Source organism: Callospermophilus lateralis, chromosome 14 (assembly GCF_048772815.1).
Source record: "Callospermophilus lateralis isolate mCalLat2 chromosome 14, mCalLat2.hap1, whole genome shotgun sequence".
Classification (NCBI taxonomy): Eukaryota; Metazoa; Chordata; class Mammalia; order Rodentia; family Sciuridae; genus Callospermophilus; species Callospermophilus lateralis.
Genome location: NC_135318.1, coordinates 90,648,698 through 90,665,980, shown reverse-complemented (window position 1 = coordinate 90,665,980; position 17,283 = coordinate 90,648,698). Strand labels below are relative to the sequence as shown.

At 42.8% G+C, this 17,283-nt stretch overlaps 1 protein-coding gene across 1 annotated transcript in view; it reads left to right on the top strand.

Annotated features, from left to right (window-relative positions):
- Acoxl (acyl-CoA oxidase like) overlaps positions 1-17,283 on the top strand; it is a 286,003-nt gene that overhangs the window by 218,372 nt on the left and 50,348 nt on the right. Inside the window, 1 exon segment of the mRNA XM_076833499.2 lies at positions 8,957-9,044. Within this exon segment, the coding sequence (XP_076689614.1) occupies positions 8,957-9,044 (88 nt within the window).

Genomic DNA, 17,283 nt, shown 5'->3' with positions numbered 1-17,283 from the left:
GGGTTGTGGTCGTGTGTCAGTCCTTTGTGCCTTTTTGTTGTGGACTAGTATTCCTTTGTGTGACTGAAAATAATGGGTTTGCCCACTAACCCATTGCTGGGTTGATTTCTGCTTTGGCTGGTATGAATAAAGCTTCTGTGAACATTTTCTCCTAAGTCTTTAAGTGGACATGATATCTTTACATAAACTGCTTTATTGTGTATCCTTTGGGATTCTCTACTTAGACGATCCTGTCTTCGTAAATACCTAGGAGAGGAGTGGCTGGGCTCTGTGGTAGGAACATGTTTACATTTAGACAGCTGGGCTTGGTGGCGCTTATCTGTAATCCCAGGGACTTGGGAGGCTGGGGCAGGAGGCTCCCAAGTTCAAATCCAGCCTCAGCAATTTAGCAAGCCCATAAGCAACTCAGCAAGACCCTATCTCAAAATAAAAATTTTAAAAACAACAAAAACACTGGGGATGTAGCTCAGAGGTTAAGCACCCTGGTACCAAGAAAATAAAGAAATAAACTTAAATTTAAAAGAAGCTACCGAGCTGTTTCCAGTGTGGCTGCAACAGTTTGCATTTCCCCCAGCAATGATTTTTCCGGCCGTTTCACATCCTCGCCAATACTCGAACTTGCTGGTCTTGCCGGTCTTACTCATTGTCGCCATCGCAGTGGGTGTGAAGCGGTATCTCATTGTGGTCTCCATTTACATTTCTCAAATCCTTTTCATGTGTTTATTTTCCATTTCATTTATCTTCCTTGGTGAAGTGTCTGCTCACATTTCTTGATCTCTTGATCGTTCGCTTAACTCGGATTTTGTTTTCTTAATATTGAGGTTTTGTGAATTGTGGATACAAGATCTTCACTATACCTGTGATCTGCAAAGAGTTTCTCCTAATCCATTTCTTGCCTTTTCATTTTCCTTAATAGTGTATTTAAAAAGGAGATTTTTAATTTTGATAACATTTTAACTTTTTATGTCTCATCTCAAAATTTTGGCCTAACCCCAGGTCACTAAGATTTTCCCTGATGTTTTCTTCTAAAAGTTTTGTAGATTTAGCTCTGACCTTCGGCGGGTCTGTGATCCCTTTTGCATTCATTGTTGTATGTGGTATGAAGTGAGAGTTGAGGTTCATTTGGTTGCTTTTGCATGTGGCTTATCAGCTGTTCAGTGCCATTTGTTGAAAAGGCTATTTCCCCCATCAATTATCTTCGTACCTTTGTAGAAAATCAGTTGACCACATATATGTGCCTCTGTTTCTGGACTCTTGACTTTGTTCTGCTCACCTATATTTCTATCCTTATCCAATATTGTACTTTTATGTTTACTGTAGCTCTATAAAAGTCTTGAAATCAGGAAATGGGAATCCTCCAATTTTTAAAAAAATTTTGTTCCTTTTATAGGTGACAGTCGAATGTATTTTGTCATATCATACATACATGGAATATACACAATGAGGAATTACACTGGTTGTGTATTCATCTATGAACATAGCAAAGTTATGTCCAATTCATTCTACTATCCTTCCAATTCCCTTCCTTCCTCTCCCTCTGTCCAATCTAATGAACCTCCACTCCATCCCCCACCCCTACTTCTTCCTCTTGAGGGTTACCATCTGCATATCAGAGAGAACATTTGGCCTTTGGTTTTTTGGGATTGGCTTATTTCACTTAGCATTTTACTTAGTCACCAGTTCCCTCCATTTACTGGCAAATGCCATAATTTCATTCTTCTTTATGGCTGAGCAATATTCTATTGTGTGTAAGTATCACAATTTTTTTTTATCCATTTATCTGTTTGAAGGGCACCTTGGTTGGTTCCATAGCTTAGCTATTATGAATTGAGCTACTATAAACATTGAAGTGGCTATGTCACTGTAGTATGCTGATTTTAAATCCTTTGGGTGTATAGCGAGGAGTGGGATAACTGGGTCAAATGGTGGTTCCATTCCAAGTTTTCTGAGGAATCTCAATACTGCTTTCCAGAGTGGTTGCTCTAATTTGCAGTCTCACTAGCAATGTATGAGTGTACCTTTCCCCCTATATTCTCGCCAATATTTATTGTTGCTCATATTCTTGATAATTGCCATTCTGAATGGAGTGAGATAAAATCTCAGTATGGTTTTAATTTGTATTTCTCTAATTCTAGTGATGTTGAACATTTTTTCATGTATTTGTTCATCGATCATATTTCTTCTGTGAAGTGTCTGTTCAGTTCCTTTGCCCATTTATTAATTGGGTTATTTGTTTTCTTGGTGTTAAGTTTTTTGAGTTCTTTATATATCCTGGAGATTAATGCTCTATCTGAGGTGCAGGTGCCAAAGATTTTCTCCCATTCTGTAGTCTCTCCCTTCACATTCTTGATTGTTTTCTTTGCTATAAAGAAACTTTTTAGTTTGATACCATTCCATTTATTGATCATTGATTTTGCTTCTTACACTTTAGGCATCTTGTTGAGGAATTTGGTTCCTAAGTGAACATGTTGGAGATTTGGACCTACTTTTTGTTTTGTAGGCACAGGGTCTCTGGTCTAATGTCTAGTCCTTCATCCACTTTGAGTTAAGTTTTGTGCAGGGTGGGAGATAGGGGTTTAATTTCATTTTGCTACATATAGATTTCCAGTTTTCTCAGCACCATTTGTTGAAGAGGCTATCTTTTCTTTCTCCAATATGTTAATGGCACCTTTATCTAATATGAGATAACTGTGTTCATGTGGGTTTGTCTCTGTGTCTTCTATTCTCTATCATTGGTCTTCATGTCTTTTTTGGTGCCAATACCATGCTGTTTTTGTTACTATAGCTCTGAAGTGTAATTTAAAGTCTGATATTGTGATGCCTCCTACTTCACACTTCTTGCTAGGGATTGCTTTGAGTATTCTGGGCCTCTTATTTTTCTAAATAAATTTAATAACTACTTTTTCTATTTCCATGAAGAACATCATTGGAATTTTAATAGGAATTGCATTAAATCTGTGTAGCGCTTTTGGTAGTATGGCCATTTTGACAATATTAATTCTGCCTATCCTAGAACATGGGAGAACTTTCCATCTTCTAAGGTCTTCTTTCTTTCAAATTCTTTCTTTAGTGTTCTGTAGTTTTCATTGTAGCGATCTTTCACCTTTTTTTGTTAGATCTATTTCCAGATATTTTATTTTCTTTGAGGCTACTGTGAGTGGGATAGTTTTCCTAATTTCTCTTACAGTTGATTCATCACTGATGTATAGGAACACAATTGATTTATGGGTTCTAATTTTATATCCTGCTACTTTAATGGATTTATTAATGAATTCTAGAATTTTTCTGGTAGAGGTTTTTTTTTTTTTTAAGGGGGGGGGCATCTTCTAAATATAGAATCATGTCATCAGCAAATAGGGATAGTTTGAGTTCTTCTTTTCCTGGTCTTATCCCTTTAATTTCTTTCATTTGTCTAATTGCTCTGGCTAGAATTTCAAGGACTATGTGGAATAGAAGTGGTAAAAGAGGGCATCCTTGTCTTGTTCCAGTGTTTTAGAGGGAATGCTTTCAATTTTTCTCCATTTAGAATGATGTTGGCCTTGGGTTTAGCATATACAGCTTTTGCAATGTTGAGGTATGTTCCTAGTGTCCCTAGTTTTTGTAGTGTTTTGAACATGAATGGATGTTGTGTTTTGTCAAATGCTTTTCTTTTGCATCTATTTAGATAATCATAGTATTCTTGTCTTTAAGTCTATTCATGTGATGAATTACATTTGTTGATTTCCATATGTTGGAACCTTTTATCCTTGGGATGAACCCCACTTGATCATGGGGCACTATCTTTTTAATGTTTTTGTATGCGATTTGCCAGTATTTTTGTTTTAAGAATTTTTGCATCTGTGTCCGTGAGGGATGTTGGTCTAAAGTTTTTTTCCCTTGATGTGTCTTTAGTTTGGTTTTTGATGATATGAGCTTCATGAATAGTTTGGAGGGGTTCCCTCCTTTTCTATTTCATGGGATAATTTGAGGGGGATTGGTTAGTTCTTCTTTGAAGTTCTGGTAGAACTTGGCTGACAATCAGTCTGGTCCTGGATTTTCTTTGTTGGTAGGTTTTTGATGGTGTCTCAAATTTCTTTATTTGAAGTTGATCTGTTTAAATCGCGTATATATTCCTGATTCAATTTGGATAGATCATATGTCTCTAGAAATTTGTCGATGTCTTCAAGATTTTCTATATTATTGGAGTATAAATATTCAAAATAGTTTCTGATTATCATCTGTATTTCACTAGTGTCCATTGAGATATTTTCTTTTTCATTACAAATTTTAGTAGTTTGAGTTTTCTCTTTGTTAGCTTGCTAAGGGTTTATCAAGTGTTATTTATTTTTTCAACTTTTTGTTTTGTTGATTTTTTGGATTGTTTGTTTGTTTTAATTTTATTGATTTCAGCTCTGATTTTAATTATTTCTTGTCTGCTGCTTTTGATGTTGATTTGTTCTTCTTTTTCTAGGGATTTGAGATGTAATGTTAGGTTATTTATTTGTTGACTTTCTCCTCTCTCAAGAAATGAGACCAATGCAATGAATTTTCCTCTTAGTACTGCCTTCATAATGCCCCAGAGATTTTGATGTGTTATATTGTTACTCTCATTTACTTATAAGCAATTTTTTAAAAAAAAATTTATACCTGATTTCTTCTGCTATCTGTTGGCTATTCAATGGCATATTATTTAGTCTTCAGGTGTTAGAGTATCTTCTATTTTTATTTTATCATTTATTTCTCATTTTTTCCATTATGATATGATAGAATGCAAGGTATTATCTCTGTTTTTTGTATTTGCTAAGAGTTGCTTTGTGGCCTGAGATAGGGTCTATTTTAGAGAAGAATCTGTGTGCTGCTGAGAAGAAAGTGTATTCAGTCATTGATGGATGAAATATTCCACTTATGTCTGTTAAGTCTAAATTATTAATTATATTTTTAGTTCTATAGCTTCTTTGTTTTTGTTTGGAGAATCTATCCAGTTGTGAGAGTGGAGTGTTAAAGTCACCCATTTTTATGTTGTGGTCTATTTGATTCTTAAAATTAAGAGGTTTGGTTGATATATGTAAATGCTCCATTGTTTGATCATAAATATTTACAATTTTTATGTCTTGTTGATGTATAATTCCCTTAAGCAGTATAAAATGTCCTTCTTTGTCTCTTCTGATTAACTTTGTCTTTATGTCCGCTTTATCTGATATGAGGATAGAAACTACTGCCTCCAATTTTTTTCCACAAAATTATTTTGACTATTCTACATGTCTGTACAGTTTCTATACAAATTTCTACATAATTTTATAATCAGCTTACAATTGGCTTTTTTTCCTACAAAAAAAATCCACTAGGATTTTGAATGGCATTTGCATTGAATCAATATGTGATTAATATGAAAAGAGGTGACTTGTAGCAATATCATGTTTTCTGATCTATGAAAACAGAATCTCTTTTTAAATTTCCCTCCACAATAGTTTTTAGTTCTCAGGTATAGATTTTACACATATTTTTAAAAATGCATTCCTAAATATTTTCATATTTTTATACAATTGTAACAGCATTTTTATTTTATGTTTCCAATTGTTCACTGCTGAAATATAAACATGCAACTGATTTTTTAATGTCCATCTTATACCTTGTGACTTTGCTTAATTTACTTAGTGCTAATAGCTTTCTTATACATGCCTTAGGATTTTCTAAACAATTGTGTATCTTTGAATGAAGATATTTTAAATTTTTTTCTTATCTTATTACTTTGGCTAGCACCATGTTGAGAAAAGTAGTAATGATGGACATCCCCGCACTCAGTGGACTTCATCCTATTATTTCTTGTCAATAAATATAATTTGTGAAGAAGCTTTTCTGTCAGTGGCTTTTTTGGTATTTGTGCTAGTAAATCTGCCTTTCTGCCAATGTGCTCTAAGACCCCATTGTCTTCCTTTCCTTAAGGGAAAGCACTTAGCCTTTTACAACTGATTATTATGTTGACTATGGGTTCTTTGTTTTTGTAGATCCTCTATGGGGAAGTAATTTTAACTGGCTATATTGCTGCCCAAATCTGTTTGAGGTTTTTACAGAAAAGGAGGGAATGGATATGAGCATCTACCACACAGAAGATGTTTCTTTATATGTCAGCAACATGTCTCAGCTGTGTGTTGACTTATTGGGAAATAAGCATATCTTTTCATTAGACACTTTAAGGGTGGGCTGTTGTTCACATTAATTATTAAAGGCATATCATTACTTATTAATGGTACTGTGTGTGATAATGTGTCTTTGCAAACAATGTTATTTGGGAGGGGCAGATTTTGCAGGGAATTACCTATCCTCAGTTCCACTGGGAAGCTGGGTGGCCTGTGGTTAGGAACATGGGCTAGGAATCCTGGGAGCCAAGACACAGTTCAGCTCTGCAACCTTGTACAGAATTATTCAACCTTCTCTGCCAGTTTTCTACCTGCAAAATGAAGATATCAATAAAACCTAACACCAGGGGTTCTGAAGACTAAATGAACAGATGCAATTAATGCTTAAAACAGTTGCCAGTTGCTTGCTGCATTTAAATGAGGAGTGAGTTTGCATACACCTAATTTGCACCCACATTTTTGGTAGCAGGCTCACTGCCTGAAGTAAAGAGCAACTATATCGCTTTAAAAGTCCTCTCTCCTGAAAACTCACCTCAAGCTTTTTAAGGTGGTACACTTGATTTCTATTGTTTCAAGACATTGTTTGCACAATTAGCACATTTTAAAATCTTGTGCATTGCATAGAAAATTAAAGGGTTATAGTTATAGGCAGTGACACACTTGAAGTGAACATTGTCACTTTGCTTGGAGGTCGAGCCAGAGTATACTTTTTGATCTGTTCACTTTCACCTCTTGACAGTGGGCTGGAATGAAGTCTCATGTGGCTCCTGGATCAGCCCACCTGAGTGTGTGCGGACCACTATGAAGTCCCACTTGGTTTCATCTTATTATTTCCTGCCAACAAATTATATTTCAAGGGGACAGAAGCTTCTCTGTCTGTTGCTTTGCTGCATGTCTGGCCATGCAAAGCTGCCTTTCTGTCAACATGCTCCAAGACCTAGGTGTGCCCCTACCTGCCCAGGGTGAGTTTGTAGGTAAGTAGGGGGCTTCTTGCCAGCAGGAATGAGGATATACTGAGCCTGCCCCAGCATCAGTACCAGAATGATGACGTATGAGAAAAGGTCTTGAACTGGCTGGCAAGCCTTCCAGGATCTTTCCCTTTCCTTGACCTTGCCTTTGCCTTTTCCTGGGGACATTTTGAAGCCTTCCATGCCAGCAGGTATGCAAAGAGCCCTCTATGAGGTTTTACCATCTGAAGTCTCTTGTCCAGCCAGCTGTCTGTCCTGGTTTTCTCTTGGTCAGGGCCGTGAAACACTTATTCCACACACTGAGTTGTTATTATTATTAGGAAATGCCTTTGTTTCTATGTGTACCATCTGCAGTGTTTTATTCATCTTCTCTGACTCCCCTGCAATGGAGGGGGTGGTTGGTACGTGTGAATAGAGCCTATTGGACGAGTTCCTGGTGTTCTTCTTTATGGCATGATGGGTAGTTTCAGCATCTCCTAGAACTTCTGGGAATGGTTGGCTGCTTCTTGCGCTTCCATCTGCAGGCTGCTCCCTGAGAGTCACCTGTCTCTGCCACAACTTTTCAGCTGTATTTGTGACACCAATGCAGAGATGCATTGATCCAGAGAGTGAGGAGACACTGTCCTCTCCCTCAAGTGTCATGAGACGCCTAGTTAGGTGTGGAAGCAAAGCCGTCTTCTCCGAGCCGTGCCTGCCGCCCTGGGTGATCGGGCTAAATTATACATGGGCAGCGACTTTCGGCAGTGCTGTTTTTCCACTGGGACGCAAAGCCTTCTGTTGTAAGAAGCATTTCCCCCAGCAAGACCTCCAGGCCCCAAAGAAAACTGCAGAGTTACGGGAAAGCAGAGTGCTTTCCACCCGAGAGAGCTCCTGGGAGCGTGAGTTAAAACAAATGGGAAGTAGGTAGATCAGGTCGAACTTTCTATTTGAGTGTCATTTCCTTGAGCAGCAAAAAGATCACTACAAGTTTAAGTATCAAGCCATTAGGTTTTCGAAACAAAGAAAGGCAAGAAGGAACAAAGAAAAGTCAGAAGTGCCAAATTTAACTCTTTTCTCTGCTCAGATAAGAATCTGCCCTTTGCTCCGCTGAAGTGACTCCAGTTCTCGGCTTCCTGATGCAGCATCTTTCTCTTGTTTGCGTATTTTCTTCGTTCTTATTTTATTCCAGCCATGTTTTCTCACTTCCCTTCAAATGAAAAATGAAAAGAAAAAAGGTGCCCTTCAATAAGGAGGTCGAAAGACCACCTAATACAGTGAAGATCCCCCGAAGTGACTCGTTGATTGAAACAGTATCACAACATACGGTGCATTCTGCTTCCATGTCTATGCCAGTCCTCCACACATGTCAGATGTGGACGCTACCAAAGAGCAATGCTTGGGACGTCACAGGAATTCAGGAGGTGATCTGAAATCAAATGGAAGCCCCTGATTACAATGGAAGGAAGGAAGGCAGGGAGGGAGGGAGGGAGGGAGGGATGAGAGAAGGTGGACTGGTCACGTTGAGGATTAGATTTAAGTAGTTAGTTCTAATCTTTAGAATTCTTCAGGTGTGAGTGCCCCCATTAAACAGTCCACTGTATCTGTGCGTTTGCCTTCTCCTTCAAGTTTCTCGAATGTCTCTTACTGCTCAAGAATTGGCCGTGGCTGCTGCCATATTCGACATGTGAGGAATTACCATAAACATGGACCTGGATTCACCATACATCCTTGATGACGTTCACCCGTCCAATGAGCCCCTTTCTGATCATGGAGGCCGGCCCACCAGAGACCTTGCCCTTTCTTATTATTATATTAAAAATTGGATGTTCGCCCTCTGTCTTGTTCCAGAGTTCAGTTCTCTCAGTGGCTGTTTTTCTTCTGTCAATGTACCAGGTGGTGACCAAGAAAGAGGACTTCTTCCATGCCTGGAACTCGTGCCTGCACCACATCACTCTCCTGTCCCTGGCACACACTCACAGAGGTCAGTTGGGATGAATGTTCGTTACTGGGCAGCCCAGGGCTCTGCAGTTCATCTGGGAATGTGGCTTTCCAGAGAAAAGGCAGTCCTCACGCCAGTCTGAGCCTCACGTGGGACTTAGGGCCCTAAAGACCAAGAATCGTGAAGTTTATGGTAAATCAGCTCCCAGCCCCGTGGGAACACTGACTAGATGACACCCACAAACCCATCCCTAAACACATCTGGAGCCTGATGATGGCAGATGGCACCAGTCAGCAGCCAGTTGGCAAAACGCCGCTCCCCAGAAATGACCTCTGCCCCACAATGACTGTCACTCCTAAATAAACAAATGGGAGGGTGCACACCAGACAAAGCAAGGGTGTTTTCATAGGGCCACTGCCTCAGAATGAGAAGCACAGGACTAACTTTTCAACCTCGTCCTCTAGGTCACAAGCAACAGGGTCAGCTTTTTAAGTCAGTGGTTCTCAACCAGGGGCTTTTTACCCCCGAGGCAGGCATTTGGCAAGGCTGGGAGATGTTTGGGGTTGTCTGAGGGTGGGTAGTGTTATGGGCAGATGGTGGGTGGAAGCCGATCCTACAGGACGCAGGCAAGACCCCCACAGCAAAGACTCCTCCGACCTAATACATCCGTCACTCTGAGATTGAGGAATTCGAATCTTCATTTTGGCCTACAAAAGACCAAAATAACAAAATACAATGAAACATTAACAATGAGTAAGGTCCATGGTGGAGGGTCAGTGAAATTCTTGTTTAATCTCAAGAATCATTTGTTTCCCTCGGCATCAGGATCTGGAGACATGGGGAATTATTAAAAGAGAAAGTCCAGACGCTCAAGAGCTCGTGTGCTATGTGGGGGTTTCCACCACCCTGGGCCACTGCTGGCCCCAAGGGCAGGGCTGGGATGGTCCACCTCCACAGCTGCAGAGGCCTGGCTCCTGGTGTGTCTGGACACTGTCATGGTGGAATTCCTGCTGAGAGTCAGGACAGATGTTATGGCAGAACCCAGGAGAGCCTGTATCATATCCAGCCCCAGCCTGCTCACCACCTCTCTCCCCAACCAGGAAGTTCTAAGAGAGCCGAGTGCCATGTGATGAAGTGCCACGTGATCCGGTGGCCAGCCCCTTCCTGCAGAGCTCTGCAGGAAGCTGGCTTGGAGGGAATGGTGTGGGCTCAGACCAAGCCTGGCCTCTTCTCTCCCTCCAAGGACAGCTCTGGGGTGGTCCCATTCCAGGGGTGAGGCTCATGGTACAGAAGAGAAAGGACAGGAATGAGAATGTGCCAGGAGCACAGACAGGTTCCTTGGGAAGCAGGAGGCCCCAGGAGTGCCACCGGAGGGCCGGCCTTTGCACACAGTGACTGCACCATGGAAGAACCAGGGCCATCTTAACCTTCCTGATTCTGATTGGACTCCACTGCCTACACCCTGGGGCGACAGGGAAGAGCAGAAGAGGCAGGGTAGAAGTTTCCCTTCCCTTCAGTTTATTAAGATGCAGGACTGGGTTCCCTCCTCTGCAGATCCAGAAGTCTTATCTGCACACCCACACTGTGCCAGACTCAGGGAAATTGAGTCATCTTGCTTGAACTTAGAAATGACTGATGCATAAACCAGAAATGTCAGTTTATTCACAAATCAAACCCAACTGCCAAGTCACGGGCACATGGTCTATTCCTTCACGGGCACCCTATCTGTGTAGCACATGCCCTCGGGCCTGGCTGGATACCTGAGTGTCCACTGTGATCCCCTGCAGGCCATGTACATCCCTAGACTGGCTTGGTGCCTAGTGCCAGCCTCACCCCTCAGAGTGTATGTACACCCCGCTTCTCTATTGGAGGGTTGTTTTTCATATTTGTTAATCAGACTGAAATTTATCTGAGATATGAAGCCATGCTCTAGACACCCCCACTGAAGGAAGGCATGCCCCAGGCTTCCCCTCCAAGTGTGCATACTTCTGTTGGCTTCACTCCTAGGGTACTGGGGCCCAGATGCTGGGGTTCCTCCTGAGCTTCTGTGCACTGACCACAGACACTGCCAATCCTGGAGCCCAAGGATGAGCCCTGTGGACTCCAGGTTTTCAGAAATGGGATTGTGTTTGAGAAGGGGAGGGTTCCAGCGATCAAGACACAGATCCCTTCACCTTAGAAACTCGGCAGCTCAGTCTGTTCGTTGAGAGCATCTCTGTGCTTGGTGTGGGGACTGAGGATGTGGGCTCCAGAGTCAAGTCACCTGGGCTCAGATCCTGGCGTTGTCTCTACCAGCTGTGAGCAAGTCACTCAGCCTCTCTGGGCTTCGGTTACACCCTGATGTGTAGAGTGGTATTTACATCATGGGACTGTTGGAAATATTAAACTAAATGATCCTCAAAGTTCCTTGCTGCAGCACCTGACTCATAGTGTTTAATAAAAAATTGTATCACTTTTAATCAGTACAAAAATCTTAGTTCTCAGAATCGCAGTAGACCATGTAGACCTTGTTCCTTAAGAGGAAGAAGGAAAAAGGAAGATGAAGCATCTTAGTCTCAGTGCACAAGGTCTTAACACCAGGAGGAAGCATCAAGGATTTGAAAAGAAAATCCAAATCGATTCTGAAACTTTCATTGGTATTCCAAAGTGATTGCTTTCAGGAAATGAGCCCCAGGTTCAAGGTCAGATGAAGAATGTTTGGGTGTATAAAATAAAAGGAGGAGATTAATAAGAACTAGTTCAATGGCAGCATTTAGAAAATCCAGGAACATTCTCAAACAGAACGATCCATCTACCAAGGAGGCTACTATGGATACATAATGAGTCCAAGGATAAGACCTTACCGAGCAGCACCAGCCAGGGAAATGGAGATGGTGCCTTCAATAGCCTGCTGCCCTCCCGCAGGGTCTCCCGGGGGGTGGGAGAGGAAGTCGAGGAGCCCATCTATCTCGGGTGACCCAGCCAGATCCTGCCTTCAGAGACTTCGGAAAGGAAGCGCTCAGGGAAGAGGAGAAGAGGCTCAGCCTGTTAAAGCTCAGACCTCAGGTCAACCCACATGACAACACACCCAGAGTTGAGCCATTTTTATTAGGAACAAATGGGGGGAAAGCCTTCTGGCATTCGCTTCCGCTTGTCACCTGAGGACTGGAGAAAACCGTGTTTGAAATGAAAATGTGAAGCGGTCCCCAGTGGTTTCTAGTGGCATGGAACGGTTACAATGATGAATTGTTATTTTTCTGTAATACCCATTTTTATCTTGCCCTAGAAATAGCAGTTCTGAAGCCTGGTGGCGTCTGACCCCTAAGGGCTCACTAGTTCCTAAGCAAAAAAAAAAGAGAGAGAGAGAGAGAGAGAGAGAGAGAGAGAGAGAAACTAAGCACTTTTATTAAATAATGGCAGCCAGCCTTTCCCAACTCTGTCCAGAACAGTCTCTTGCTTTTCTTGCCCTCAGAGCTGGTGAGGAGTTCTCATAATGGAGCAGGAAGACACTTTTTCTTAATAAAGTGCCTAATAATTTAAAATGTCCACATTAAGAGCAGGTTTTGATTATATTAGAACATGGACAGGTAGGGATTTCTGCCTACTGAGGATTAATCTCACATTCCTCTTAAGGATGTTTGTGGGGTTTATTTTTGTTGGTTTGTTTGTACCAGGGATTGAACTCAGAGGCACTTGACCACTGAGCCACATCCTCAGCCCTATTTTATATATTTTTTTTTAGAGACAGGGTCTCACTGAGTTGCTTAGCACCTCACTTTTGCTGAGGCTGGTTTTGAACTCATGATCCTCCTACCTCAGCTTCCTGAGCTGCTGGGATTACAGGTGTATGCCACCCCCACCCCCAACCCCTGGCAATGTTTGTGTTTTGCAAGGAGACTTTATTAACTGCAAGCGTGATCACATGCATTACTGACATTTCAGTTCCTTGTTTGATCCCACAGTGCTTGTTCGGTACTCTTTACGGAATCAGTATGTCCCTTCCAACTGCAGATGGGGTTATTCTTTATATAATTGCATTCACCTGGCTTTCGCTTTGGCGTTTGTGCCCTATACTATGTGAGCTCAGAAACATTCAATACCAGGACTTCAACAGGAGGTGCTCTGTGGGTCTGGGTACTTGTGTTCAACTACCAGAGTCCCCCGAGTCCCGAGTCCTCCCGTCCAGGCCTTGATGGACCTACAGTTTGCAAGTCAGCCCACTCTTTGGATAGTGGATTTCTGCTGCTGGAGGTGGGCGTAGGGAACCAGAGGGACCAGTTGACAGTGGCGATGTGTACCCTCCCTTCCCACTGGCCCCCATCTGCTGGTAGGACAAGCTTTAGCCAGTGTGACCCCACACTGGTGGCCTGAGGGAGGGGGAGTGCTGTGGGTACCACTGTCCCTGACACTGACCTCTTCCATTGTCCAGCTCCCATTAAATATGTAGCCAAGAGAGCTGCCAGAAGGTCTAGGGAGCCCAGTATGGGCAGACAGAACTCACTGCCAAATCGAGGCAGACCCAGAATCTTGGCAGCCCCAGCATTGGGAAGAGAAGGCAAATCCCGGCTCTGCTTTCTCTATCTCAGTCACGCGCCTGAATCCCGACCTCTGAGCACTTCCTGTGAAGCGAAAGGTGCCTCTGGGGGTTGGGGTTTCCTTCTCAAAGCTTCACTTCTCCCCTTGACCCCGGAGGTGAACTTGTACTTCAGATCTGCTGGACCTCAGGACTCCCAAGTGCTGCTTTCTAAGAAGGGCCACGGCTGCACCCTCCCCAAGATGGAGATCCCAAGGACCCTAACCAAGCTCAGGAGCTGGTTGCAGAAGACAGCTGTCCTTAGACACTGTAACTCGCTGTCCTTTGAAGGGAGTGACAGTGTATGAGGCAGTTTTATCACAAATGACCCAAGGACCATTGCACCGGGAAGAAGAAGGAAAAAAAAAAAAAAAAAAAGGCAAAGTCTGACTCCTGAAGGTCATTTGTTTTGTGGAGTCCCCTTAAGAACAGAGTTTAAACCTCTGGGATTGGACAGAGGCTGATGAGATGTCACTTATCTGTTGGGCCTGGTGTCCTGGTGGGCTGAAATGATCCCAGCAGTTCTTATCTACAAGTGCTTGCTCTGCACCCAAACCACATTCAGTGCTTGGTTCTTGTCATTTGTTTAATCTCCATAACAACCCCACAGTGTCCACGAGGCACCTGAAAGGCTGGCCACGGTGCCTGGGATCACACAGGTGCATCGGACAGAAGCAAGATTGCAATCCCAGAGGTCTGCTGCTCTTGTGCAGGGCCCATAGTTCATGCTGAGTCTAACTCTTCCAGCTCAGAAATGCTGAAAAAAAAAAAAAAAAAAAAAAAAAAGCAAGAGAAACACGCGCCACATACACACTTTATATATATTTTTTCCTTTATTTTCATGTGATTGAAAAATCGTAGTTTGCATGATGAATTTCCATGCTGGATTGACATCTTCTGACACCTATTTCAAAACAAGTTTGACTGATACCCACATTGATGGGCAAAAATTACAAAAAAACAAAAATGAATTCACACTGATTAACTGTAGACTGTGAGTTTTCCATTGCCATTAGTGTTCAGAGTAAAACCTACACTGTGAGTACAAACAGAAATGGAGGCACTTTTGTCTTATCATAGTAATTCTAAATAAGATTTTGTATTTTTAAACTTATCCTATACCACATATTGTAAAGTTAAACACATTGGCAATAAATATAATTTAAATTTAGGTTTAAGGGACAACATGTTCTAATCTCAAAAACATTTAGCAAATAACCTTTGAGTTCACATGAGCCACCCACACAAAAACCAAAATGAACTACAGAAAAAAAAAAAAAACAGAAAAAGCAACTGTCTGTTGACAACCAGATTTTCTTTCAGCTCTTGAGTTTTTCATCTATAAATAATCTGTATGTTTCGCATCTGACCATTTTCTTAAACGGCATGTTCTCACTTTAGAGTGTCTAAAAGACAAGAATTAAATGTGTAAATCATGGAAACTATTAAGTTTTTGGAGGGGAGCTCTTTAAGACACATGCTTTTTAGATACCCAAAGTGTCAAAACGAGGCATTAAGATGATGTATTCTTTCTTTAGTGCATCTGTTTATCTTTTGTGAAATCTCAAGCTTGATAAATCACCAGAGATAAAAACATCATTTTTAACTTATCATAGATCCCAAATGCCAGGAGGAAAAACAGCACTGTGTCCTCTCTCTCATGAATTTACCTCTCTCCCTGCCCATGACTTATGAGATTTTATTTGCAGAGAAAACATAATGTTCTATTAACTTGAAAATGATGGCTTTTCCCCAGAAATGTGAGAACCAGAGAGGGAGAATAAAAGCAGTTTATTCATCCTCAGATCTAATCACCGAACAAGTTTCACTGTCTGCTTCAAGTGGCATAGAGTGTTACATGGGGAAGATCACAAGATAACTAAGGGTGAGGTTTTCACCAGTAGCTTCATCCACTGACACTTAGAAGCCCTGCTCTGCATATCAAAGTGGGTATCAAACTTGACGGGGAAATTTTACTTAATACCAGCGTAAATAGAAATTGGTGAAGCTAGCTCAATTCCTTGACCCTGTCCCCAGAAGTCACTCAGAAATTCTCAAATAGCAGCCTGCATAATCAAGAAATTCCCATAAATTTTCTAATTATAATGAAAATTCTTCTGTGCAGCTAGAGGACTGTTGTAGAGATGGCTCCTAAATGGTTCTTACTGTGAACTGGGGGATTGCAGATCATGAATCAAATGAATCAGTTAGTCTACAACACAGAACATAGCAGAGCATTGCATACCGTGGAATTTTTATGGTAATGGTTGCTGATGAAGCTGATTTAAGGAAACACTCAGCTCTGTCGTAAGCCTCAGAGATGCCAAAGTCCCGGCTGTACAGGAGCAGTGGCTGCCATGAGCAGCTGACCTCCATTTCTTCTGCTCTTTCCACTTACAAGAAGCATGCAAGCCATGCTGGTCCTGAAGAATGGCCTTGAGGGACTGCCTCAGGAGTGGGACCGAGATGGCAGCCATCCTGAGACGTTGAAACTCTCTCCATTCTCCATCTCCAGTGGCCATATGAGCACTGAGACCACAGAGATGCTCCACCCAGATGCAGCATCTGCTCAGCTGGCCTGCAGAGGCAGTACTGGCATGGAGCACCCTTTCTTTGCTCCTGTGTCTACCCAACCCCATCCAACATCCACTTCTTGAAGGACTGTCGTGGGATGGGGACTCTGTTAAGTTCTAGTCTTAAAAGATTCAGGAAGAAACAGCCCCTGCTTCCCAGAGGCATTGGTCAGAACTGGAATAAGAGCTGCCTGAGGCTAGGTGCCCTGGGAGAACAGGAAAGAGATGGAAGTCAATGAGGTATGGGGTGCATGTGGCTTCCCATGGGGTCAGAAAGGAAGTGTTGGAGAAGAGGCCAGGGGAGAATACTGAGGGAACAAGCCCGGCAAGGTGGGTGGTCATGGGCATGTCAAATGCCTTTGGGGCCTGGCCTCTGCTGGGTGGCCATGGGAAGCTGGGAATTGTCCCTACTGAGCAGGGTCCACCTGCACACCCAGGCGTCCTGGAGGAAACTGTCCTGGCACTAAGAGACATGTGCTTTGAGGAAAGGGACCAAGATGTCAGCAAGTAGGCATGACCAAGAGGTCAAGGGACAAGGATCTAGTGGCAGTGGGGACCAAAAGGAGGATTTGCTTCAGAGAAGCAAGAGCCCTGACACTGTGCTGGAGGAGGCTGCCCCTTGGGAACTGGGCGGAGAGCCTGCAGAAACAGCTACAGATGAGGGCCAGAGGGGCCTGCGCCCGCAGGTTCCAGGCAGAGGAGCGGTCAGAGAGGGAGGGCCACGCACAGCTCGGCTACTCTCCAGAACTGAGAGCATGAGCTGGTGCAGAACAGGCTAAGGATGGAGAAGCCAGCAGTGGCCCTCACCCTCACCACACCTATAGATCTCTGAGGGTCACCTCCACCCCTTCACCCAATCCCAGTGGGCAGGACACTGGAGCCACCATGACTGCTGGTTGCCAAAATGTCAGAGAAAAGCCATTGACCCTTTGCTTTGAAAACAAAACAAAGTTTTCCCTGAAAAATGAAACCCCTCCCTCCCCCTCTCCCTCCCTCCCTCCCTCCCTCACCATTTCCTTATGTTGTGGAGAGGTAGGCGGGGGACTTCAGAGGCCTGGGGCCGCAGCTCTGCCACTGAACTGAGAGCACTGCTGTCACACACAGGTGAGTGGAGGGGGCTGAGCCATGGGGGCCATGTTGCTGCCTCCTGCTCCAG